Raw genomic sequence first — 26,903 nt, 5'->3', positions numbered from 1 at the left:
TCAGGTTTCAGAGCTGAAGATGCCCCTGAGATGAGAGATGAAATGTCTTCATGAACCAAGAAGTCCAGCTGCCTTCAACTGAAGCACTTAACACAAGTGGATTCATAGTCGGATCCATCCCAGATATCCAGTTTCAAGAGGGCGACATTAAACACCCTGATCTTGAAGCTTTGTAGCAGGACTTCGCAAACCAACGGGTGACATCATGGCAGCTACACCCACCCAAAATGCTGTTTATGCTCATTATAGAGCACTCTATTCACTTGCCTAAATACACTCACTGCTGACACCAAAAAACACAACAATGACAGTTATAAAAGTCCAAAACCAGCTGCTGACACCAGTGGCTACCTCCATCTTTTAGAAAGATCTTTCTTCCTAAATATTTCATAAACAGCATGACGTTCTGAGGGGACCCACCTTACTGCCCCAGAGGGGCCTTACAGCTGCATTTAAAGAAATTAAAAAATGCGTTTACTACAGTATAACAGCTGTATTAACGGCTTTTTTGTGGTAAATATATTTGAACTCTTCCCTACTGCTGTTTACCATGTGTGAAGACAGTCAAGATTCCTGTTCTTACACTTCGTGCAACAACAGAGAACAACAGTCCTATTAAAGTAGTCGGGGAGGTCAGTGGTTAGTATGTTAACAGGTGTTTGCGCTTCCCGGCCCTGTCTCCGATACAGAGGAGCCCACGGCAGCTTGCCTAGGACCCCGTGACTCTCAGCAGGGCGAGAGTCCCGTGAATGCTAACATGTTAGCCCGCTGTCAGATAGAAATAACGGTTAGCTACGCTGTGCTTTTCTTTACAGGGGGGGTGTAAGCTAGGCTAAGTGTTGAACTGAGCTCTCTCTCATTGTGTCTGCTTCCTCCCCTTCTTAAGTATATCGCCCGGAGGCATGTCAAAGCTCTGGCTGCCCGTTACCTTCCTGCCAACGTTAAATGAATAATGTCAGCCGAGCTAGCCGTTCTAACCGCTCCCACCTAGCAACGGCTCACGATTAGCAGACTGGGCAAACGCCCCTGGCAGTGATGCTGCACCGCACAGGTGTTTTTCACCACACTGACACCTACACACCAAAAGAACAATCGCCGTAGTTTTTCTCACCTGCATCCGATGGAACTCCTCCTCGGACAGAGCCTGCGACATAGCCATGTTTACCTTCCCTGCTGCTGCGAGCTAGCAGGCTAAGCTAGCGGAGGAGGAGACGCAGCAGCTGACACAGAGGAAGAGACAGGATGGAGGTTTCACTCTGACGCAGTTTCTGAGAACCGAGCAGCTGACAGAGTAGCCGCCATGACAGAGCGCTCACTCTGATGCTGTTTCCGAGAACCTAAGAGAAACCTCGATCACTCAAATCACATTTACTCAAGACCTGCGAATATTAAGAGGTCAGATTTAAATATATGGCGATATGTCCATATAAATGTCATGAAAGATAACGAAATACGAACTTTTGTTTAACATTCAAAGGCCTAATGAGTGATGCTTTTACAAAATAATTCCAGTAAATAAATTAAAAAACCTTTCGCTCCCAGCTTCTCACATGTGAGGACGTGCTGTCCTTTTCTTTCTGAGGTTCTTCATTATAGATTAACTCTGGGTTTCCTTAAGGCTGTTGTTTGAATACTGAGCAAAACAAGCACTGTTGAGGTGTCATTTTAGGTTCTGGACAGCTGTAATAGATGTGCAATGGTGAGCCAGGGTCATTTCATTACTGAATTAATAAATGAATAAAGAAAATATCACATCCAGAGTAATGGGAATTAGTTGTGTATGTGGCTTTTAATGTATCCATATTTAATTATGTTAATATGGACAAAAATTGTTGAGGAGTGTTTCCAGCACTCACTGAAGAAGGTAAAAGGGAGTCAAACCTGTTTCTTGCAAGGTGTCTGAGTGTATTTGATGGTTTTTGCCTCTAGTGTTTTTAGGGGCTGTAGCTCAGGAGGTAGCGCAGGCCATAAGGTTGGTGGTTTGAGCCCTGGCATGCCAAATATCCTTGTTAGATAGAAAGCACTTAAGGACAGGAAAAGAAAAATGCTTATATGAGTGTGTGTGAATGAGGTGTGTTCAGGTAGAACAGAAAAGAGCTAGATAAGATTGCCTCCAATTTATGTGAGAGTGGTTATTCAACTTTTGAACTACATAAGATCTCTATCTAGTAACCTTTCCACGCCTGGTCGGCAAAAAGCAGAATTAATCACGTGTCCATCACAGTTCAGTGTTTTTAAACACGTGCCTATATCTTTCAGCTTCAGACAAGGCAGTTGTTTTAAATTCCACGTCTGTCAACACTTCTCTATCAAGATTATCTATCTCTGCACGCTGTCTGGTGAACACACAGGTGAAACAGGTTGCCTGATTGCATACATGGGTATGCAGCCTGTACCAGATTACTCACTAGCTGTGTGCTTCAGGAAGGAAATATATTTCTGTAACACACGCTTTAAAATTCAGTGAAGTAACCAGTCATAAAGTTTTTGTATTTCCTTCAAACTGTCCACATACTTCCTTGTTCTTCAGACAGGGAGAGAGAGAGAGAGCAAGAGAGAGAGAGGCTCAATTAGCTGGTGTTAAATTATTAACTGACAGACAGAGGCAGAACTGAGACACAGAGAGGGAAAGAGACAACTAAGAGGTAGAGAGAGAGAGAGAGAGAGAGAGAGAGAGAGGCTTATTTCAATTTCAGTTTTGGCTGATCAGCCTGCAGCCAGGAGAGGAGAGTCAGTGAGGCGCACGAGCTCGGCTCAGGTGTTGGATGTTACTTGACTCGACATGGAGCTGCTGCCCTCGCTGCTGTCCAGACTGAAGACAGTCGATTCCAGGACTGTGGATCAGGAGTACAGTGTGAGTGTTTGTTTTCATTCCTCAGTTTATGGGAAAGCCGGCTTGAGAGCTTTCACATCCTCGACAATCTAGTCCAACGTCTTATTTGTCAGAAAAGTATTTATAGAAATAAAAGTGCAGTAATAACGCACTGTGAAGTTCAGATAACGATTGAGAACAGCTTGAGTAACTCTGAGGTCGTGCTTGACGTTAGGTTTTCTCCTATACGCCACATTTATACGCAATGCACAAACTTCTGTATGTTGTGGACCTTTCGCTGCTTTTCATCTCTGTCAATGACTTCTTTTATGTGCTTTCCTGGAAAAACCTGCCCCTAGTTTCAACTCTGACCCATCTAATTAAATGAGCTGCAGCCAATAATCAGATAAACTCAGTCACGTGAGGCTGGTGTGTGTAAAACATGCAAAGCTAAATAGGTCGAGTCTAACATGCACACCATGTTAGGTTGTTTTCAGACTGGAGATATTCTTATTTTCATGAACCCCCATCAGCACTATACCCTGTTTTTAGTATTAAGCATTAACATTAAGACATTAAGAGGGTCCTGAATTCTCTAAGAGCTCCAGCTTTTCCTCCACCTATTCAAAAACCTGCTCTGTTAATCCTACCTGTCTTCATTCAACACAAAGATTCCTGCTTTCACTTCAGTTAAGTCTCAATGACCTCAAACCAGATTTTGACAGGTTGCACGGGTGTTCCTCAGGGGTCCAATCTCGGTCCATTTCTCTTCAAAGTTTATTTTTAGAATAAACACCTGCGGTCCAGACCAATTCTTTACAAACCTCACACAGGTCCAATAGTCCTCTTCATTGTCAGAAAGGTTATGACTCGGTCCATCATACGTCAAACTCCTCTGTGTCACTTTCAATTACACGATACTCTTCGGCATGCCATTTAAAATGCAAAGGGTTAAGACTGTGAACATGCTTATCTGAACCCAAAATAAGGCCTTTTTCTAATCTGAACCGAGTCACACTGGTACCTTACCCGAACAGTGAGTGAAAACAAAAATAATGTCTCTTTTTAATTTTAGTATGTTATTAAGTGTATGTTCGGCCTCAGAGGTCAAACTCAGGCCAAGAAAATACTAAAAATAATTTCCACTGGATCACAAAAGCCACAGCAACTGTGAGCTATCGGAACATGACAAAGAGACGAGACTCACTTCTGTAGGCGTTTCCAGGTTGATGTTTTACCATGATCATACAAACAGACACACTTATGGTAATTTACCAGCAAAGCTGTAGATGGTCCAAATCATCATGTGCCAGATAGACACTGACAGAATATCCACTCGTGCTCCTGAAAAAGCTGCAGGAACTAGATTTATATGCAGGTGGCCAGTTTGCATAAAAATTCAATCATCAGCGTTTCCTGTGGAAGTCACTCCTGTTTCTGTGTCGTTACCCTTTCTCTCTCCCCGGTCACGTCCCCATGTCTGTCTGGTCTCCCAGAGTTGTGTCTCCATCATTGTCTGTTTTCCCTGTTTGTTCCATCAACTTTGTATAGCCTCTTTTCCATCACTACCTACTTGGATCAACTCGCCAGGGCGAGCTGGACTGACCAGTTTTCCATTGCAATCAAGTGCCACCTAATGCTCGTGGTCATTGTCACAGTAATGTGATGGTATGCAACACGAATGCTACAACAAAGGTGGATGTCAAGGTGTCGATATACGTGCTGGTGAGTCTTTGGCTTTTTGTCAGACTCGGGGATCAAGGCGTTGTTTTTTGGGGGGGGGGTTGTAGTAAATTCCCTCGTTTGTGGCTTTCAGAAATTTTAACTTGTCCTCCATCTGTATCTTCTGGGTCCACTTTGTGCTCTGTTCATGAATGAACCCGACCCCACTGCACAGTGTCCTTTATCCTGTTGTCTTTCCAAAATGGCTGCTTGGATAAGAGACTCTTTAAAAACGTTGTGTAATGAAGCTTCAAAGTCACATACAATTTATGTCCAGAAACAAATCCAGTGTAATTATAAATTTAAATATCAGGTAACTAATTTTCCATTTTACTGTTGAATCAAACAAGGAAGCCTGTTTTTGCTAAAACAAACTGTTGACATTGTCCAACTATCATCTTATTTCTCTGTGAAACTAAAATTACATCCTTATTTTATAACATAAAACAAGAAGGAAATGCATTTTATTTGAGAGGACTGGCTAATTTATTTTACAGCAGCAGGACGTACAATAACTCGGACTATAAATGCTTTAATGCTGTGGTCAGTCTGAAAGTCATGTATGTCGCGTGAGCGCTGACCTTAAACTGCTCAAACTGTTTTCCATTATTTAACATGTCAAACCCAACGTCCCTCTGTGGAGGAACAGCAGACGAGTGTCTGAAATATCAATGCTGAGAGATTTCCACCTTTGCTTTGTCTGCAGTGCAGCGCGGTACTCGCTAATTAAGATGAAATGTTCCTGACATCAAACTGATGCTGTCCTCTGCTCTCAGGCTCACTGGTCAGAGAAACATCCAAACAATCCTTTCAGGACGGTGTTGTCCTCTAAATGTGTTATTTATCTTCATACATTTAAGTACACATTACAACTCTTAGTCGAAACGATGAAGCATGATGACATTGTGCAGCTGTTGCTGCTGAGCTGCAAGGAAACTGCAGCTTTCTGCAAATTTTCTTTAATTTTATTGATGTTAGGTTAATCTGTGTGCGGCATATTTCATAATCCAATATTTAAAATGGTCACCCTGCTATTGTTTTCCTGTCTCTTTATATCAGAGTACAGTTCACACCTTTTAGGGCCTTTTTTCTGCTACTTTTTAATCGGTGTGTGGCTGAGTCACATGGCCTGATCGGGCATTACATCCTATGTAATTGGATCGAGTGAATAGTGATGTGAACTCGCATGGCGCTGCTAAATTAATTATTTTGGGGCACAAAACGTATTTGTGTTCAGGCCTGTCACTTTGCCGCTGCTGCTCTGCTCACATATTTCTGAGAGAAGATGAATTTAAACTCACGGTGAGGTTAGAAATGAGCAGAAACAACCTGCGGAGTTACTAAAAGCAGAGTTTAGTGTCAACATTACACTGAAACCATTCACCACAAAACATACGCACGCAAGCTGCTGTTTTTTCTTCAGGGGCCATGACGCTAACTCATGGACTACAATAAAAATCAATCACATTTTATTCAAACCAAACATGTGAAAATGAAAACTTAAATTAAGTTTAGGCGTTTTCTGTTGTTTCTGCCTTTGTAGCTCTATATTAGCGATGAAGTGCCAGTAATTAAATCTAAACACTGGTTCAAATTTATTTTGTCTTCCTTCTATTTTAGAACTTGGTTTCATTTTAGGTCAATATTCTTAAAATATCCAACATGAGCTGAGACTTACTTTGTGACATAAATTTAGCTTAACCCACAGGCCTAGGTTTCTGTTTTTGTAGCTTTTGTAGGTAAAGCTGTTATTTGTCTCAAATTTGTGTGGTTTTATTTTGGATAATGACATTTAATGATGCTATTTTTGTCTTTCGTGTAATTAAATGACAGCAGCAGAAAACATGAAGCTACAATTTACACACGTCTATACAGACTACAATCTTTTTATGAAAAAAAAAGTGTTCTTCATGTAATATAGCATTAAATGAGGTGAGCATGTGCTCAATGACAATTAAAATCATTTAAGATTAAATCTGCTTCCCTCTAGTAACCAAGACTGCTGTGTTTGAGTGACACGTTAAATGATCAAGGCTGAGTGATTCTTACAAAGCCATTTTCCAAGTATGTGAGCAAGGCTCAAAGGGTGAATATAAGAGCAGTACCGCAGCTGAGTCTCCAAAGCAGCATCCTCCGTGCCTCGTTATAATCTTAACATGTTGGAAAAACTATTTTGATTCTAAGAAATGTTGATTCATTTCTTCTGATTTTTCTTTCACCTAAAAAAAAAAAACTTTTCATAGAACAGTGTGTAATACTCACCCACAGAACACCAGAAATAATCTTTACCCCAAAGAGAAGGAAGTGGGATGCACCGAGTGCTCCAGCGAGCATGACGACACATTCAACTAGACAAATGTGTTGGTTCTTTAATCAGAACAGAGCAGTGCAAACATCATCATCAACACGTCTACTCCAGTCTGGGATCAGGCCTGTCTGTCTGCAGAGGGCTCCGCTGCCAGATGGAGGCGCTGTACAAAGTCTGTACAACCACTCACTCTTGCTTGTGCTGCAAACAAAGAAGCTGAAGTGAAAACTGGTGTTTTAAAAACAATGAAAAGTGTCCACTGAAGCTACTGTCTGTGCTTTTTGCACGTTCTCGGTGAACTTCTGTTGCTCTACGCCCTATTCTGGACTACGTGTTAACCAATCAGCATTCGGCAGACGCATACATCATCTGTTTCTAGCAACACGCAGTCAAGATCTTGAAGGACTGCACAGGAGTGCAACATGTATGCAGATGGATATATGCTGGCCTATAAATTCCACTTCAGACACAGAAGCTCCACCCACCTGTAGTTCACAACTTCTGTTGAGAGGGGCAACCAACCAGAAGAAGGCTGACTCACAGGAGTTCAAACTGCTCATTTGAGACATGTTTCCAGACTTGTGACATCTGGTTTCAAAACACTAAGAAAGGTACAGTCTCATCGTGGTTGCCATGGTGACACTGTCCATCTTTTATATACAGTCTATGTGCATAACCATGTGGCTTTAAAACATCATCACTTCAATATCTTTTTATTATTATGTCTCCTTGAGCTGTTCAGGAAACATCACGTTAATAAGACCTGGTTTTCCCAAACTTCCTGTGATTTGGAGCGACTCCCAAACACTATGATTGAAAACATCGCCAAGATTTCTCTGGAAAAAGGAGAGAACTTGTTGTTTATTTGAAGGGAGCTAATGAGATCGAAACGGAGAGGAAATGTCCTGAGTTTCAGTTTGGCTACGGCAGCAGCCTTTTTTGGTTTCAGCATCTAACTGAAAACAACCTGCTTCTAAAATAAAACCACCTTCACGTGACAAAAAGCCTCGAGCTCATTTGAAATGCTGAGTAGCCTACTATTTTTCACGCATTACAAGATTTTAATTTCCTGCTCTAAAAACCTGTCGGAGCATATGAAACCCTGAGGGACTTTCTAATTCGACAGAGACACACCCTTGTTTTAGCCGTGCACACAGAGGCTGCTTTGCATTTCTTGAGCTTTTTTCTGGCTGTCTGTTTTAAGGTGAGCTGCTAGGTTGGTTTTTTGTTCCTGTGTGGCAGCAGAAGTTGGTTAGTCAATAATCCTGCTTCCTCATTCTGTCCCTCAGGTTGGTTTATGATTAACCCACCACAGCAGCTTCCTTGTTGTTGTTCCTGAAATGACTCATCCAGTGAAAGTGCTGAGGGACACACCACTGTTCCTCACACTGGTCTCAGCTTTAGATTGCAGTAAGTGTGTGGTGTTTGCTTACTGGTGCAGGACATGTCGATGCAAGGTTTAATAAGGCAACAAGTGAGATTTGGAACGAGGGGAACAGGGACCTGTTTGTGGTGCCTTTGCACTTCTGTTTCACTGCAGTTCAACATAACTACATGATTATTATGGTTTAATTATTTATATAGCACATTTAATTACAACAGGAGCGTTGACCAAAGTGCTGTACAAGAATACAACATACCTAATAAAATAACAAATAACTCTGTATTAAAAGCCAGTAAATAAAAATGTTTTAAGATAAGATTTGAAGAGACCGACAGTAGGAGCCTGTCTGACATATAGGGGCAAATTATTCCACAGCTTAGGCGCTACGACTGCAAATGCTCGATCGCCTCTATGAACCAGCCTCGACCTTGGTACGGCTGAAATGACTGAAAGATTAATTGGCTCTGTTTTGAGTTTTGTTCAAAAAAGAATGACTTCATATAGGGAAAAATATATATCACATATGCAAAGTCGGGGCTGTATCAAGACACGAGGACTAAACCCCAATTCAACCAGACCCAGAACTGATCCGGAATTAAAACAGGACTACAAGAGTTCAAAATCAGGACTACTGAGGACTTAACCAAGACAGAACCAGAATCAGAACTAGATGATAGCAGCACTAAAAATCATCATAGACCTGCACTACACTTATTTTTTAATTCTACCAAAGTACAATATTTAGATTGAGAAAAGTTTATATAATTATTTATCCTTGTTGTGCAAACAAGCTGCATAACTTAATAAATGTAGAATTTGAAAAATAACAAACCTAAAAAGAAACACTAGGTACGAGATACATGAGTACCTATGATACTTTTGGTAAACAACCATTTGACTAACATGTGTGTCTCACCTGCTCTTGTTCATCTCTGTTCTGTCCTCATTCTCCATCTCCCTCTCTGTCCCTCTTTGTGCTGACAATCATCAAATATACAGATATTTACAAACTCTTCAGATCAAAACACTTTTTTAATTGTAACATCAAATCAGACTAAATGTTGTTTTTTTAGATTGATAAATATATTATTTATCAATAACATATTTGTTAACTTTAAGAGTAAAGAGAGAAACTATCTGTATTTCTTAATTTTAAATGGCACCAAATTGTATTCAAAACTGAGCCACACTTATGGAGCTCCACAGTTCTGTTCCTGGTGTTTTGGTTGACATCTCCTGATGTTCCCATGTCACAGAAACAGGCTCTGTGTTTTGCCTTATATGCATCCACAGCTGTGCCACCAGTTTACTCACATGGACTCTACGAACCTATCAGAAGCTTCTTCAGCTCAGAATGGAATCGTCTGGAGTTTTCTTATTAATTAACAATAAACTTAGTGTACATGTACTCTTAAATTTGATGAAAGTGATAAAATAGAAGCTCTGTCTCTCTTTATTCTGACATTTAACTAATTCAAAATATATTTCAATATTTATTTAACCAAAACAAACAAGTTTACTCTAAATTGATGTTGTACAGTAAAAAAATGTTCTTGTGTTTTCCATAAAGTGTAAGTAAATATCTGGTTTAAACTGTGAATATCCTGCTGTGTATTGAAGTTCCTCTTGTTTTGCATAGAAATATACTGAACAACATACAAAGCATAATATATAAAATACTACCAGAGTTTTTTCTTTGAAAGAAGCCCCTTATGTCCATTCTTGTATATCAGTACATAACTGAAACCGATTTATTTAGCCATGGAGGGAAACAACTGAAAATATGAAATAAACACATGTAAGCTAAGACTCTAAAAAAACAGCATTGTTGTTGTTCGGCTTTTCATTTCGCCATTTGTTGATTCACTTGAAGAGCAAGTAACGTAATATGGGTCAAGCGATCAGTTTGATATCAATCTTTCGTGATTCACCGTCATATTTACATTATTTGTACGGTATGAATGATTTGCTTTGGTACCTGGTCGAACTTAAGCTCTCCTTAGTATGGCTGGCTCCGTTTCTCCAACAGCGCACTCACAGGTAGCAGCTGCCCCGCCCCCTCGCTCAGTCGTTTAGTGCCTGAGCTCGGATCATACCAATATCAGGGGGGATTCACGCACAGTCGTAAATTCCCACAGTGTGCACTATGTGCTTCGAATATTGTGTGTACTTTTGTTGTCAGCCAGACATCTAACTATGAAAAAATTACACTCCAAAAGACCCCGGGCTTCTGACAAAACAACCCGGGCTTAAGCCCAGTAAGCCACCCCCACGCTCCGCCCCTGCATGCATGCATACATGCATACATACAATAAGTGCAACACAGACATGACAGCATCGTGCAGAAGACGCACACATCACAAAAATAATAATAATAATAATGTAACTACAGGGGTCCAACAAACAATGGCCACGCATCAAATTTATTTTTCTCTCTCTCACTCTTGTCTTCAGACACCGTGAAAACTGAAGAAACACAAAGTTTACATTTATGTTTACAACATAAATGTCCTCTTATTACCAGTGTAGAACACGTATGCAACATTATGCAAACAATATACATGAAAGCATACCGTGTGCGCCTCTTGGACCACATGCAGAATGACATTAACGTTGAGGCTGTAGATGCATCTGTAGCCATGTATCCATGCTAGCTCCACCGTGCCATGGTTGTGCTCTCAACCAAACCTGGTCATGTGACCATTACAAACATTACAGCACTTTACATATTTAACAAACCCATATTTTGTAATCACATATTTTAGACATGTTTTTTAATCAGTGTTACACTTTTATCATCGTATCTTATAAATAAATGAACTAAATTAAGCATGAATCTATTACAGCAACATGAAATAAACAACTTTATTTTAACTGTCTCAGGGACAGTTACTACTACTACTACTACTACTACTAATAATAATAATAATAATAATAATAATAATAATAATAATAATAATAATAATAATAATAATCCACACTGCTCACAGACACCGGGTCCGTGACCTGTATATAAAAGGCTGAAGCAACTGTGACATCACTGTTTGATGTCCTTATTATTTAAAGATAGGAAGCCATAAACGATAAACATGCAGAAACACCTACAATAAAGCAATACATTATATAAACTGTGCAAAATGACATGTGAAAAATAATTTTCACAATACATAAGTTATCATTAGTCTTTCATATCGCTGTGGGGAACCTGAGACCTGTTTATGCACAGGTGTCTGAAGGTCCCACCACAGCCTTTCACTCATGTCGGGGTCTGGACGTAGAGATTTGCAGCTGACCTCAGGATCATTGTCCGAGCACAGCTAAGTAACCCAAAGTTTTAGCAATTAGACAAACGTCCTCACTTTTATCAATGAAATTATCCGAAACAGAGTTCAAGGTCGATGACTGCAGGGTGCCGAGAATCCTGTGGCTGCCAAACTAAACCAAATCACCCATCTACTGCTGTGGTTAACAGCTGGTCCGAGGTGTTTGTGCCGATACGCTGTGTTTGGTTTTCTCCACTTGTGGCATTTTGCATGACAGCCAGAAAACTCCACTTTGGTCTCGTCTGTCCACAGGACATTCTACCAGAAGACTTGTGGTTTGTTGAGATGTTACTTTGCAAACCTAATCCATCACGTAGATTTCTGTAGCAAATGAGTAACTTACAACATAATCAGAAACCCCTTTTTCATCTTACGCCACAACCTTTCACATAATCTGATGTCATTGTGCGTCAGGTGGACGCAGCCCGCAAAGACGGAGGGGAAAGTTGCGGTCTAGGGTTGAGAGGTTTCTAGGTGAACTGTAAGTTTGGAACTAGATTTCCTGCAGAAGTCTAAATCAAGCTTAAACTTTACTGCCATGTTCTTTTTAGAGATAAGAGGCATTGTGCTAGCAACCCTCCTTTGTTCAGTCTTTTTCTGATTAGCGTCATCGTGTCATTAACACAGCTGAACGCTCCGGACCAGCAAACTGCCAAAGCGTCTGCTTTTGCAGAGGTGCTGACATGCTGAACCTTGCTGCTACTGAGCCTCTTATTTTCCATTGAGGCAGTGAGGCTTGATTTCTCACAGGACAGTTAAAGATGTGGTCACTTGAGGTAAAACGCCTGCAGTCAGATTGGTCCATGTCTGCTTCAGAATTTAAATGGATTTAAATGAATGCTTGTTTGTCCCACCGGTGTAGGTTATACTAATGAAACTAATTAAAACATGTTTACAATTTAGTTTGACTGTGAAACTGACATGTATCCCCAAGAAGGACTTTATTTAAATGGTAAATAAAATTCCAATGATTCAATCTGAGGCTGCTTTTCCAAACATTTAAGATTCAAAGTGTTTATTGTCATGTGTGCAAAGAAAAAGTATTTCTCTGTATAATGAAATTCTTTCTCTGCTGTCCACACACAGATGCCAGTTAATATGTACAATAAAAAATACAATACAAATAGCATGAATAAATAAATGGAGACAAAAAAATTGAAGTATTAAATAGATTTATGTGCAAAAGATCAATGAGCTTAATATGCTGGTTTGATATGTGAGATTACCTGATGTGCAAAAATTATTATTACTGTTAAAATAGGTCAGCTGTTCAAGCGTCTGATAGCAGTGGGGAAGAAGGAGTTGTTGAGTCGAGATGTTCTGGGTTTCACACTCCTGAACCTTCGTCCGCGAACTTCAGTATGCTGTTATCACTGTTGGAGGCGACACAGTCGTGGGTGTACAGGGTGTAGATGGGACTGAGGACGCAGCCCTGTGGAACGCCAGTGTTAGTGATAATGCTGGCTGAGGTCCTGTTGCTGATCCTGACGGACTGAGGCCTGCCAGTCAAAAAGTCCTGCAGTCACAGAGGGTGGGGGTGCAGGCCGAGTGTTGCCAGCTTGTGTGGGATGACGGTACTGAAGGCGGAGCTGTAATCAACAAAAAAGTACCCTGATGTATGAGTCTTTGGTCTCATCAAACATGCAACAGAAAACTGATACTGAGCAATTTAACACTTTAAGTCTGCTTCACTCCTTTCGTTCACCTCGTGATATTTTCCAGGTCAAAGAAAAATTATGGGAATAAGAGGAGGGAACTTTGTGGACTATTAGACTGGACTCAATTTACAAACCTTTTTTGTAACCATTTCAAACACTGAGAATAGTTTTCAACATTTTTTTTCAAATGCTATAGTGTGTGTGTGTGTGTGTGTGTGTGTGTGTGTGTGTGTGTGTGTGTGTGTGTGTGTGTGTGTGTGTGTGCGCACATAATTTATTTTATGTTATTTTTTTAACAGCACCGTGTAATAAGTTTACAAAATGTTCAGTTCATGATGTGAACACAGTCCTGACTCACTGCTGACACCTGTCTCTTATACATGAATGTGCTGCACTGCATTCATACATAAGGAGTAAATTCTCACATCACATTTACACAATTACAACATGCACGTGCGAATAGACCTCTAACTACATACTCTGGAGCAAAAAGGATCAACTTTGTCCCTGAAATAAACATGAATGAATTGAAAAAGTTCATTTCTTTGTGACTTGGACTTGGTGTGCATTAGACCTGCACACACACTAACCTGTGTGTTGTTGTTGTGTCTTGTGACAGATGGTGCGTTCACGGTCTTTGGGGTATAAGAAAGAGCTGGGCTTGACCTCTGAGGCTGGAGCTCTGAAGGAAAACATCAAGAAGAACAGATATAAAGACATCCTGCCATGTATGTCCTCACTCTTCTCAGCCTTTCTCTCATTCATACCTCCATCCTCTTTCCTTTGTTTCCCTCTCCTGTAAGGATTAGCTTATTTTCAAGTTGCAAACAAGCTGAACAGCGAAGGAGGAAAACATTTTATCAAGAGACACAAAGCTTTGTTTTGCATCTCTGGAAACTTTCATGAAATCTTTCAATTGCCGTGCATTTTTTTCTGGTTGTTGTGGGTCCCTGTGGCTGTTCTGTAGCTCGACTGCTTGTAGTGAACACGGATCCTAACAAAGTGCTTTACGAAATCAGTTTGGGCTCAGCAGAGACTGATTGAATATTTATGAAGAACAGTTATAGTGAAACCTGCTTTAATGGTCTCAAATACGTGTCCTTTAAGTAAGTGTGTGTGTGTGTGTGTGTGTGTGTGTCTGTCTGTCTGTCTGTCTGTCTGTCTGTCTGTCTGTCTGTCTGTAGATGACCAGTCTCGGGTGGAGCTCTCTCTGCCGACCACAGACTCCAACTCTGATTACATCAACGCCAGCTTCATCAAGGTAAACGCTGTCTGCCTTCACACAAATCATTCAAAGCTGTTCCTCTAAATGTGAAAACATCACCTGGTTCACACGTGCAGCACGGTTTGAGGCCCCTTACATGTTTCTGTATTCTATTAGGCATGCTCTTTAGATCATTTTAACTCCACACCTGTCAAACAATCAGATTTATGTCACACTGCGTTCAGTTTGCTGTGTTTAACGATTCGTGCTTGGCTGTTTCTGATGGGGTTGTAATGCTGCCGTCTGTCCTGCAGGGGGCGACAGGAGACTGCAAATACATTGGCTGTCAGGGGCCCCTCAGCTCCACTGTGACTGATTTCTGGAGGATGATCTGGCAGTACAACGTCAAGGTCAAACGCACAACGCAAACCATTAGCATTCAGTTAATATCCACGAATTAGTCTGAGCTACAAATGGTGTTTATAAACTTTAGTTTAATCATTAAAGCGGACTCTTCTTTTTCTTGTTATTCTTCCTGAAACTTAGGCTTCAGGTTTTGGTATGACGTCACAAAGAGCAGGTCTTATACTGTTCAGCCCTGCTGCTTACGGGGGGCAGCCAATCAGAGCAAAAGCTGGCTTAAAAGGAAGCTGCTCCAAGATGCATGATGAGACAAACAAGGCTTGTACTGAAATGTAAATCAACCAAAGCCACTCTGGCAGAAACACTAGATTTTTATTTTATCTTATTTTTTTAGGGCTTCCACTCTGTTGCATTTAAAGGGAAAATTTTTAAGTGTTTTCTGTGCTCAGATTTTTGGATTCCAAACAGATGAAGCATGATGTTTTGGCTCACGCTAAACTTCACATTAGTAAGCAGCGCTGTAACAGTCTGCCAGTTCTTTCAGATCCAGCATCCCAAATGTGTCGCGATGTGATTGGCTGCTTCTAATCCAACCAGACGGTGCAATAAAATGCTGCCTACACACGAATGGACGACTAGTAACCAGTTAAACTCTCGCCGTCTTATTTAATGTTCTTCTGATGGTGGCTGATGGTGGCTGAATATGTGACTGCAAGCATCCAAAATATGGATCCAGAAAGGCCCAAAGAAATGTATTTCTGATGATAACAAATACAGTGACTGAAAGTAGGGTCTGCTAGTTTAAACTAAGGATTGTCTGGACCATGTGAGCTGTGTGTAGAAGTCTAGACTTGAAAATGAGAAATCAGAAGCTGTCTTTGTTGTTCATACCCTGAAGGTAGCCTGGATTTCCAGGTTTAGCACACAAAGCATAAATTTACACCTTTTTGTTTGCATGCCTCTACATTTCTAAGTAAATAATTATTGTAGCTGCATTTCTTTTTCTTTGTTGTCCTGTTCATCATATTTGCTGAAATCTGGAGAACTTGAGATTTGCAGTGTCCTGAAATTTGCCACCTGAACTCAGCCCACGATTACAGCCTTCCCTGTTTTTCACAGCCAGATTTTAGAAATGTGTCCCAAAATGTGTAGCAGGGGAACAAAGCGTACACACACACACACACACACACACACACACACACACACACACACACACAGCTGTGCTCTTTTCAGCTTCTGAGGTTGTTCATGTCAGACGCACTGTTAAGCTGAAGTCGGTGATCGCTGAGGCACAGGGACGTTTTCTTCATCAGATCAGCAGCTTCTCCTCAGGAGGCTCTGACTAACATCTGACTCTGTGTTTCAGGTGATAGTCATGGCCTGCAGAGAGATAGAGATGGGAAAGGTAAACTCCTTTTTGCCCTTTGATCTCTTTCTTGGCTCAGACCTTTGACTTCAGATTTTAAAAACTCTTCTCTTTTACTTTATTTTCTTTAACCTCTCGAACCTCAAAGCTTTTTCAAGTTTACTCAAATAGAGCAAATATGCAAATCTATAACTACCAAAATATCATTGCATTAGTGAGTGAAGTATGGCATAGTCTTACCTGAATAATGAAAGGGAATCTCACACTTCATATGCATGTATTTCATCACTGATTGTACATGTGGAACAGCTGCGTGCAACCAGAAATAATAAAAACAGAATTAAAGGTTCGTGGTCTTAACTAACAAGTCTGTATTTTCCTTTGCAGAGAAAGTGTGAGTGTTACTGGGCTGCAGCTCAGCAGTCGGCTTCATTTGGACCGTTTACTGTCAGCAACGTAAGAACAAACAGGCTGCTAATAAATCTGATTAACACAGAACATACAGCACAGTTCACCTCCTCATTAACGATGTTAACTGTTCAGACTGTATTGAGTCCTTTTATTTAATACAAATCCAGAATAATCTGGAGTGATTCTGACGTGTTGTTCCTGTGTGTCTCCAGCAGGAGGAGACACATCCCAATGAAGATATAGTGGTGAGAAATCTGACCGTCACATTCCAGCAGGTAGGAAGTTTTCACATGAGTGAGTGGTTTCAAAAAGCTACGCTGGGACGGGTTAACAAGAAGTTTGGACCTTACAAAGCAGAATGCTTTCATTGGCTATAGTTCAAAGACAACGTTTTTCATCACGCCTTCTTTTGTGTGTTTGGAAACTGTTCTTTAAAATCCAAACTTCTCCTTTCTGTTTCATAATCTGTGCTTTCAATGGGCGGGATATCTGGAAAGGCCACTTAAGCTCCCAAATTTTTCAATACAGAGCCATCCTGTTGGAATAAACCAGTTTAGACGCACAGCCTCCAGAGGACACAGTGGCAGCGATTTCTAGGAGACGTTTTCCTTTTGACGAGATGTTTCTGCTTTAGTCTTAATTAGGAGGCAGCAGTGTTTCGAGTTTATGGGTTAATGCACTCAAAACTTTCTTCTCCTTTTAGTTTTACAAACATTTTACAGGATTTTCTGGGCCATCAAAACCTTTTTTGAAAGAACTGCTGGCATCACATCCAACAATGATCTCAATTTCAGTTTTTTTTTTCCAGTTTGTACCATTTTCAGTTAAACGGAGAATGATTTCATTTTCGTTGCATTTTGTTTTTAATTCCGAAGTTTCTTTGGAAACGGACCTTTTGAATAACTTAAAGCATCATTATGAATGCTAATATTAATGACTTGACCTTTTCAGTTTTAAAATAATTTGCTTTCTCCTCCTCCTCCAGGCCAGCCGGTCAGTGATTCATTATCAGTTCCTTTCATGGCCGGATCATGACGTTCCCTACGAGACTGCTGGAGTCCTGGACATGCTGGAGAGAGCCAGGAGCAGCCGTGGAGCCAACGTCTCACCTCTGCTGATACATTGCAGGTACACACACACACACACACACACACACACACACACACACACACACACGGCTAGTAATGCCTCATCATTACTGCAGCTTGTTTGTGAAATTGGTGCAGATCGCAGGTCAGATGGTCATTAACATTCAGCAGGATAGATCACACATATGGCAGCTTATCTCACACACACACACGTGCACAAACAGACACGCACTCACACACACACGTGCAAACACATGCCCACACATCGAAAGCAGGAGGCTGTGAATATGCAGCAGGTAACACCTGCTAACGATGGCACAGTTAACATGCATGCTGCATCTGTTGCTGAGTGTGTGTGTGTGTGTGTATGTTTGTGTGTGTGTGTGTTACAGCGCAGGCTGTGGGAGGACAGGAGTCATCTGTGCACTAGACTACATCCATGACCTGCTGGTTACCAAGGTAACACATGATAACACATCACATGGCCTCAGTGCTGGTCCGCCGTGTGGCTGCTGAATGTCTGAATCTGACGTGTCCTGAATCTTTGTTCTCTTTTCATGTTTTCACTTTTTTAAATACACATTTCACCCTTTTTAAAGATTTTAAATGGTTTTCTTTTAGTGACCTAAGAGTAATAAATGGAGTTTGATCAGAAGATACAAACGTCTCAGATTGAGAAGCCTGAGTTGAGCTAATATCAGTGTGTTTAAAAGCTTCCTAATGTGACGAGTAAACCTTTTAATGAAACCAGAAGATGAGGCCGGATAAAAGCACGTAGTCTGTTTTCCAGGAGATCAGGCATGTCAGATGTAACGTGTGAATGTTGCAGCCTCTCTGTGTTTTGGGGCGGCTCTTCAGTGTTTGTTTGCTCGCTCTGCAGAAGATCACACCAGAGTTCAGCATCCTGAACATCGTCCTGGAGCTCAGGAGGCAGAGACCCTCAACAGTGCAAACTAAAGTAAGTGCTTCATCGAGCAAGTGTGAGAGTTTAGGAGTTATTTAATCCCCAGGAACAGCACTTAAAGAACATCAGCTGCTTTTTAACAGCAAGGGAGTCAATTTCACATTATAATGGTATTCGGTTAAAATGTTGTGAAATCACTTTATCTCATAACGCAACAGCAGCCATGACACACAACATCTTTCTCTTTGTAACTCTTTAGCTTAAAAAGTTAAAGTTTAAAATTTTTATTCTTTTTCAGTTCATGAATTCGTTCTCTCCGGGTGCTCCAGCTTCCCCCCACAGTCCAAAGACAGGTGCTTAGTGGGGTTGGGTTAATTGGGGATTCTAAATTGTGGATAGGTGTGAATGTTTCTGGTGTCCTTGTGTTAGCCCTGTGTGGCGACCTGTCCAGGCTTTACCTCGCCTTCCGCCCAATGGTAGCTGGGATAGGAATGCATGGATGGATGTACATTGATCAGGCATAGCATCATGCCATAATGCCCCCCTGAAGCATAGACTCCTGAAGGTTTGCTGTGGTGTCCACACAAAAATGTTAGCAACACAGCCTTTAAGTCCTGTACGCTGGGATGTGGATCTTTGTCCAGCACATCATACAGATGCTTGATTGGATTTGGTCTGTGGAATTTGGAGACAAGTCACCATCACAATCTTGTAGCTGTGCTCCTCAAACCATTCCTCAACCATTTTTACCCTTCACCCGTAAAAGGCTGATGGGGTATTGTCAGCGGCATGCAGCATGGTCATCTTAGTTTGTGAACCTCAAGGTCGGCTTCAGGTTCTCTGAAAACCTCGTGAATGCAACAACTTGAAAACAAAGCAATGGTTTTTGAAATTGATACCATAATTGTATCTGCTGACAGGCTGCGACAGGGCACACTGTCCTGCTGAAAGAGGCCACAGCCATCAGCGAGCACGGTTTCTGCAACAATGCTTGGGTAGTTGGTACATGTCAAAGTAACATCCACGTGGATGGCAGGACCCAAGGTTTCCCAGCAGAACACCGTCCAAACCAACACACAGCTTCCACCAGCTGGCTGCCTCCCAGATAAGCGATGTAGGCAGCCAGCCATCCACCAGGATGTGAAAGCATGTTCATCAGACCGGGCCGCCTTCTTCCATTGCTCCATGGTCTACTTCTGATGTTCATGTTCCCATTCTTGAACACGGGTCAGCGCGGGCACCCTGACGGGTCTCTTGCTATACAGAACCAGCATTAGCTTCTTTAGCAGTCTGAGCTACAGTAGCTCATCTGTCAGATCAAACCACACGGGCCAGCCTTCGTTACCCATATGCATCAGTGAGCCTTGGCCGTCCACGACCCTGTCACCGGTTCAGCACTGTTCCTTCCTTGGACCACTTTGGATTGACCACTGCAGCCCGGGAACACCCCACGAGAGCTGCATTTTTGGAGATGTTCTGACCCAGTCGTCTAACCATCACACCGTCTTACACTGGCCCATCTTTCCTCCTCCTAACATGTCAACTTTGAGGATAAAATGTTAGGTTGAGTCCGCCCAGTAACAGGTGCCATGATGAAGAGATAATCAGTGTTATTCCCTTCACCTGTCAGTGGTCAGAATGTTACGTCTGGTTGGTGTATATTTATGGAGAAAGTTTGTCTCTTTTCCTCGTACTTTAGATTTCTGTAATGGAAACATTTCATTCCCTACTTTGTGACTTTTAGATTAAAATGTATTGTGTTGCACAGCGTCAGAATAACAGTGGCTTTCTTTCTTTTTCTTTTTTTTTTGTTAGTGGCTTTATTTCTGCATTTATGACTCGTCTTGTTTTCCGACCCCAGCGCGGTCAGCTTCCATCAGTCTTCCACGCTGAGAGGAAACTTTTCTTCCTTTGTTCTTCGCAGGATCAGTTCCAGTTCATCTACACAGCTGCCATCTCTATGTTTGAACAATTCCTGCAGACATCTAAGGAGCAGGTCTACAGCACCCTACAGGTAAAACACGAATATCTATTTGTGTTACAGTAACAACAAAATGAGTATGCTGGAGTCAGAGGAAGTAGACTGAGAGCAGCTGCAGAAAGAGGAAATGTTCTTTAACTCCGAGTTCCTCTTTGCAAATCCTCTGCTGCACGCAGTTTGACAGCAGAGTGCTCGGAGCACAGAGGCGGAAGGTAGGTCCACTCCAACAAACATGGCTTATTTTTGTTGTGCTTTTCTTCTGTGCTACATCAGTTTTGTAGAGTTTTCTGAGGTGATCTGAGTTTAACCTTGTTGTTTATGTCACTGCTTCAGTGGTATCTCTGCTTTCACCTCGCGAGCTGAGAGCCATGGCTCGCTTTTCTATTGCTGAACAAAAAAGGGAATTGGTGATATTTAGAAACACTGGCACGTTCCTTCTTTTATTTTTATCTTGGACTTGAATTTAAACTGAGAGCCGCCTTTTAAGTTAGAATTGTACTTTATTTGTGCAAGAATGGTTTTTAATGTATTTGTGTTTAAGCTGACATAATAAAAATGAGTACAAATGGAACAAAAATCCAGCAGTGGGTCACACAATAGAGAGAAACTCTGATAGGAAGTAGCACACAGATGGTTCTGTTTATAGTAGCATAAATACAATTATTAATAATTGATATTTAATTTTATTAAATGTAAATGTAGTTCCAAATTTTCTCAAATGCCTTTATTTATTTATTTATTTATTTATTTAGTTCTACGTTTAAGGCTGATGGGGTGATTTCCAGTGGATCATATTGGCATTATTAAAGTAAATATTTTTCTTTACCTGGTACTACAGCTTCATTCTCGAAGCTCTTCTGGGCATCAAACTTTTGTCGACATTGCCACAAAATAGCATTCATGATCTTTATCCTTTTATTTCACCACCTTCAGCTACAAATGTGCGCCGTTTTGTGACGTTACAGATTCATTAACCTTCGATCCAGAGCGCCGACATGAACAGCAGCTCTCATAAATACTGTGAGAGTTCACTTTAAGGACACAGGACCCCGAGGAAAAATGACAGCTGTACACTTATCTGTGTCTTTACTGTGATAAGTAAAGTAATATATGTACACAGTATTTGCATTAAAGAAATTTAACTGGCTTCTCTTCCAAAAGCTCGCTTTCTGGAAGCCTGTCCGGGGACAGGACCCAGTATTAGTGCTGCGTGAGCGTGTAAAGAAATTCAGTGCAGTTCTAACTTGTAACGTATGCAAACCAAACGTACAACCAGCTTTTGTCTCATGTTACTTTTTCTTACAGAAAATTTGCCACATTAAAACTGTGTATTGTGTTAGTGTAAGTAAATAAATTTAAGAGTTTATGTAGTATATTTAAATGACTAACACGTTTGTTGTTTTTAGTTCATTTTATATAACCTCTTAAAAACTCTGATGTAAATTTTTGAATACAGCAGTAAGTTTTTAAACAGACCAGAATGAGCGTTTCTGAACCATTTTCTGAATTTTAGGTTAAAATATTTTTTTATTTCTGCGCAAAGACTGTAGATAAATGATGGACAGATGCAGGGGTTAGAGCACTCAGTTGTGAAGGTTGTGTTTTCACTGTTGCAACAGCACAAACAGGCCACACAGGTCACAGAGCCACGCCGGGCTGTTTCCCATCGACTTCTAAACAATCGGGTCTTTTTCAGGACAAAGAAGCTTCGCCCATCAGTGGGTTTGTGGACGTTTACAATCGAAAAACCTATATTGAGTTTTAAATTTAAAACCACACGAATAGAGTAACAAAACATATTTTAGACTGTTACATATAAATTAGCTTCTCAACATCACTATTAGATGCAAATAAATCCTATTTTATCACATACGAGTGCTCTGCAGTGTGCTGTTTAGGTGTGTAGTTACCCTCCAAGTCCAACTGATTGAAGGCTAACGTGTTGTTAGCTTTAGTAATATAGCTCAGTCATGTTGTGTTATTTCTATTTATGTTTTATCAAACCTCTTGAGACGGGGGAAGCTGCAGGTTTGTGATCCGTGTATTAAAATAGCCGAACAGCACGATAAACACAGTCAGAGGTTTGTTGGGCCGTCCTTATTATGTTGTACCTGTGACTGGATTAAGGATCTGATGAAGGACTTGCTGAATTATACTGGACAACATAACATCATGATCATCAGATAAATGACAACTTCATGCACCTTTTAACCATTGCATCAAAGCACATGAAGCGGCACGTCCTGTTTCCTTACAAAGACGGCAAATGGGGGGGAAAAAACGCACAAAAAAGCCCATAAACAACCTCTTAAATCAGTGTTCCTTCCCCAGTTTGAGCTGCTGTCTGCAGACACACAATGGCTATTCTAGATCTAAACACACACAACAGACATCAGAGTTTTAAAAGCAGCCTCTCCAGTGTTGTGGTTTGAATTATTCTGATCTACACATGAACCACTTACAGTGCTCGACGCAAACAAAGCTGACGAGCATCTTCTCTCACTTGCAGCAGTCTCTGCTAAAGCTGCAACATGCAAATCCCAGCCTGCGAAGCCGACACGTTTTCAAGTCAGACTCGGAGGTGATCTTCATCTCCCGTGACCTCATTTCTGTGGATTTAGGTCCGAAATAAATAAAAGGAAAGCGCTTAAGTTCAGAAATGAGACGTATCGATGTGCATATTGTCAACACGGGTGATCTGAAAAAACTGAATTGAATTTCTGCTGCTGCATTTACTCTGTGAGGGGTAACGTTGGGACACACCCCATAAATATGAAAGTGATGATTGGCTCCACAGTTGGAGGCCTGTGTGCTACATACGTTTACTCAGTCATCTTTGTCTCACTCTGCCCAGAAGCCCTTTTCCATCTGCTGTACAGAAATCCTTCATTTCTTCTTCAAGATGAACTGAACTGTTCTTTTCTATTTTCAGACAAAGAAAACCACAACAGCTGCATCTTCCAGCAACAGGTGCGTGCATGTTATCTACAGAGAGGCACCATACATATATTAAAAAAAACACACAATCTGCTTTTACACATGAATCTGTCTCATTCCCGCCAATTTTGGTAATGCGGTTTTGCCAAAGCTGCTGGTGTGTTTGATTTCTACAAAATGTGTCTTTCGGTATCCGTGCCTAATGCTGTCATTGGTGAGAGGTGTCTGTCAGTAATGTGAACCCAAAGCACTTTAACCACGTAGTTCATGGTGTCAAAACCTTTCCAGTGAGTAAAGCTGAAAGTAAAGTGTAATTGGAAAAGTCCCAAAACACAAAAGGTTTCCTGCACGTGCCCCTGCCAACCCTCCGACCTCCTCACGTGGACCTCTTTGGTCTCTACAATGTTTAGGAAATGCGCCGTTGGGTTTAGTGAGGGTGCTGCTCGGATAGAACATGGAATGATGTGAATGCTCCAGACTATTAAGCTAGAGCCCCTCCTCATCCTTTTCTTCTTCTTTGGTGCAGCCCTATAGGTTTGGGGTATCCCTTTGGCCTCTCCCCTTTGCTACAATTCCCCTGTGGGAGAGGTCGGTGTCATTTATTTTCCAAAAACTAATTATATCTTTATCCACCCTGATGTTTCTGATTGTGTGTTTTAGTTTGTTATTGTCGTCATTACACCTGTCTTTACTAGATGCTGTGAATATGTGATGCGTGTGTGTATAGGCACTGTTAGTACGTCTTGCTAGCTTGGAAGTTGTAGTGAGGTGAGCTAACTCTCGACCCAACTGTTTATTTTTGGTTATAGGAGTTGGAGCAGGCAAGTTGTTTACTCGGAGGTCTTTCTTTTAACCTTTCATTGTCAGACACAACGCAGGCACACACCAGTTTCACTCACACACACATCGTAATGGGGAGCCAGTAGATTAAAGGCCATTTAATGCTGAATTTGAGTCATTTGCTTTGTTGCGTGCCCTGCAGGTAACGTGTGGAAAAGTTGTAGAGGAAGCTGTAGAGCCATCAGGTGCTACCAGAAAAGAGTCAGTTATATTTACCATGATGGTCTCAGAACAGCAGACTGTGGCCTGTACCATCTTAGGCACATGTGTCAGGTTCAGTAGGTGAATGGATGGTTCTTATAGCGCTTTTCTACTCTGAGCACTCAAAGCTATTTATACAACATGCCCCGTTCATCTATTCTTACAACCACTTTTTTCTATGCTTAAGTGCTTCTAACATTCACACATTAATACTCCAGTGAAGGCATCAGAGAGAAACTTGGGATTCGTTTCTAGAACAAGGATATTTGGCAGAATAGTAGCTGACCTGCTCTCTTTGTTTTGGCCCAACCAGCATAGCTGTGGTCTGAAAGGTTTTCACTGAGGTGGGAGACTGAAAACTTTACTGGGTGTAAACGGAGGCCCGTGTAGCCGCCTTGTCTTCAAAGAGCATAATTTGCATTCTTGTTTTGATTTTCGAATCCACACACCAGCAGAGAGACGGAGTCACAGGGAGAGAACAGGCGCTCCGGAGAGTCACTGAGCTGAAAAGAGGCATGCAGCTACAGCAGAATGTTACTTCAAGGCAAATCTCAAAGGGACGAAGCGCCAAAGGCTGGTTTAAGTTTTATGTGCAGCCAGCTTCATGGTATAATGCTGGACTGTTTGTTACAAGTGATCTATGCCATCAGGGAGCTTTCATGTTCAGGCCTGCGAATCAGGCTGAGAGACACTTGCATGCACATTTGCAAGAACAAATGTAAGGGGCCATTATTTTGATTTAGCGTCAGGATATATTTGGTGTTAGCGAGTGCTCCATAGAACCAGCAGCTGTCAGATTCAGCTCTATGAGCTGAATAGAAATGTAATCAGTTGTTCTGGAAGCAGAACTGAGGGTTTTATATGCACCAAAATGTACAAGGAAATGATTTATGGCACGTGCGCTATTGACTAAATTAAAGCTTGTCGATAAACTGCGTGACGGGCCCTCATGTGATTTGTATTTCCCAGAGGAGTAGAATTGGTCTGAGATCGAGTTATGGCATTAGATTGACATCGTTTTCAGTGAGCACTCATGTCCTATGAATGGAGACGTTGTCATTGCAGAGAAGGGCACATCCATCAGATTGGAAATGTTTCACTAAAACAGCTTTTCATTGATTTGTATTGACCTTTTGCCCTGAGGAGACAAGAGCACCCAAACCATGTCAGCAAAACGACCCCCGCGGCAGCAGAGTCACCTCATCCCCTCACTCAGGGGCAAAGATTTTAGTCCCGCATACACGTTTATAATGCATGCATTCATCCTGCTGCAGTAAAAGCATTAAGAAGGCAGAATAGTTACAAGATTATTCACAATGTTCTTTCGGCTGGTATCAGTCGGTATTTTTGAGTCTCATGGAAACTCCCAGTGTGTTTGTGATAAGTGGTCATCCCAGCTGCATTGCACACATTCAGAGCTGCGATCACAAACGTGGAGAAGCCAGAAGGAAAATCAGGAGGCCTAATATCAGTCAGGCTTTAAACCAAGTCTTTAGATAATCCTGTCATCTTTGTTTTCAGTCAGCTTCGGTGACAAAGCTGCGATCTAAAGCGCAGCGATAAGAGATCTGTGACTGTGCAGCACGTTTTAATTAAAACCTACCTGAGCTATTAGAATCCAGGGATCAAAAATCAATTACACAGATTTAAGATATCACAGAGGGAGACAGGTGCCACACGCGCATTAAAGCAGGTTTCTTTCCCAAACAAAAGACGCACACGCAGCTTCATATGAGACAACGGGCAAAAAACCAGAAGAGTAAATCACGCCTGCATGTGTGTAAGGGGCAATAATAAATGAGAACGTCGAGGAGAATTAGGCTTTCTAAGAGTCTTTTTGTGTGTTTTCTTTTTGCAAAGACATTTTCACCATAAATTCATGCACAAGATTGTAAATTGGTGCATAAAAATTCACCACACAGGAAAATGTCCTCGTTTTAGGGGGTCGAGAGTTCAGCCCCTTTCTTTAATTTGACACCCATCTGTGTAGGCAGAGAGACCGATATAGACAGCATGCTTCACCCCGAGGTGTTAAATTAGCACCTTCCCACCCTCCATTCCCATATGCTATCATGTTTCCGTGGAGACAGAGTGAGCGGGTAAAGAAGGGGAGGAAACGGGGTGAGGAAGTAGATGTAGGAGGTGAGAATTGGAGGACAGGGATGCTGAAGGAATGACATAAAAAGAAGAGGGGAAGGAAAAAAAGGAGAACTGAAGGGAAATGTGAGAGGGAGAAAATGATGAAAGCGCAGAGGAAACATGAGGAAGTAAGGAAGCAGCTGAGCAAGGAGGTTAGAGTAGGAGCAAATGATGAAACTCAGATCAAAGCTCAATCAATTAAACAGTCTTTACTTCCTTCCGGGACCACAGTTGGTGCACAGTGTTTGCAATCATTGTAACC

At 41.4% G+C, this 26,903-nt stretch overlaps 2 protein-coding genes and 1 long non-coding RNA gene across 5 annotated transcripts in view; 1 reads left to right on the top strand and 2 right to left on the bottom strand.

The window, feature by feature from the left end:
- Window positions 1-1,349, bottom strand: part of gripap1 (GRIP1 associated protein 1) — a 46,177-nt gene extending 44,828 nt beyond the window's left edge. The window contains exon 1 of the mRNA XM_082519999.1: window positions 1,112-1,349. Within this exon, the coding sequence (XP_082376125.1) occupies window positions 1,112-1,159 (48 nt within the window). The 5' untranslated portion in view covers window positions 1,160-1,349. The remainder of the gene's footprint in view (window positions 1-1,111) is intronic.
- Window positions 1,350-1,979: 630 nt separating this feature from the next.
- LOC309697827 lies at window positions 1,980-10,937 on the bottom strand. 2 transcript variants are annotated; one of them, XR_014273928.1, is made up of 4 exons: window positions 10,800-10,937; window positions 9,143-9,203; window positions 6,797-7,043; window positions 1,980-2,023 (listed from the first exon to the last, which is right to left on the bottom strand). It is a non-coding gene; the product is annotated as an uncharacterized lncRNA (long non-coding RNA). The 2 variants fall into 2 exon arrangements; XR_014273929.1 differs by lacking the exon at window positions 10,800-10,937 and adding an exon at window positions 10,205-10,282.
- ptpn18 (protein tyrosine phosphatase non-receptor type 18) overlaps window positions 2,017-26,903 on the top strand; it is a 36,622-nt gene continuing 11,735 nt past the window's right edge. Inside the window, exons 1-12 of one of the 2 annotated variants that reach the window (XM_082519996.1) lie at window positions 2,017-2,854; window positions 13,827-13,935; window positions 14,392-14,468; window positions 14,726-14,821; window positions 16,141-16,179; window positions 16,528-16,596; window positions 16,767-16,826; window positions 17,537-17,679; window positions 18,032-18,098; window positions 18,520-18,597; window positions 20,468-20,557; window positions 23,457-23,494. In XM_082519996.1, coding sequence (XP_082376122.1) covers window positions 2,783-2,854; window positions 13,827-13,935; window positions 14,392-14,468; window positions 14,726-14,821; window positions 16,141-16,179; window positions 16,528-16,596; window positions 16,767-16,826; window positions 17,537-17,679; window positions 18,032-18,098; window positions 18,520-18,597; window positions 20,468-20,557; window positions 23,457-23,494 — 938 coding nt within the window. In that variant the 5' untranslated portion in view covers window positions 2,017-2,782. Of the gene's footprint in view, window positions 2,855-13,826; window positions 13,936-14,391; window positions 14,469-14,725; window positions 14,822-16,140; window positions 16,180-16,527; window positions 16,597-16,763; window positions 16,827-17,536; window positions 17,680-18,031; window positions 18,099-18,519; window positions 18,598-20,467; window positions 20,558-23,456; window positions 23,495-26,903 lie in introns of both variants that reach the window. The other variant, XM_082519995.1, reaches the window with a different exon arrangement.

This window comes from Aulonocara stuartgranti (assembly GCF_965226115.1).
Source record: "Aulonocara stuartgranti genome assembly, chromosome: 20".
Taxonomy (NCBI): domain Eukaryota; kingdom Metazoa; phylum Chordata; class Actinopteri; order Cichliformes; family Cichlidae; genus Aulonocara; species Aulonocara stuartgranti.
The sequence above is the reverse complement of the archived record's forward strand: the minus strand, read 5'-3'. Positions and strand labels throughout refer to the sequence as shown.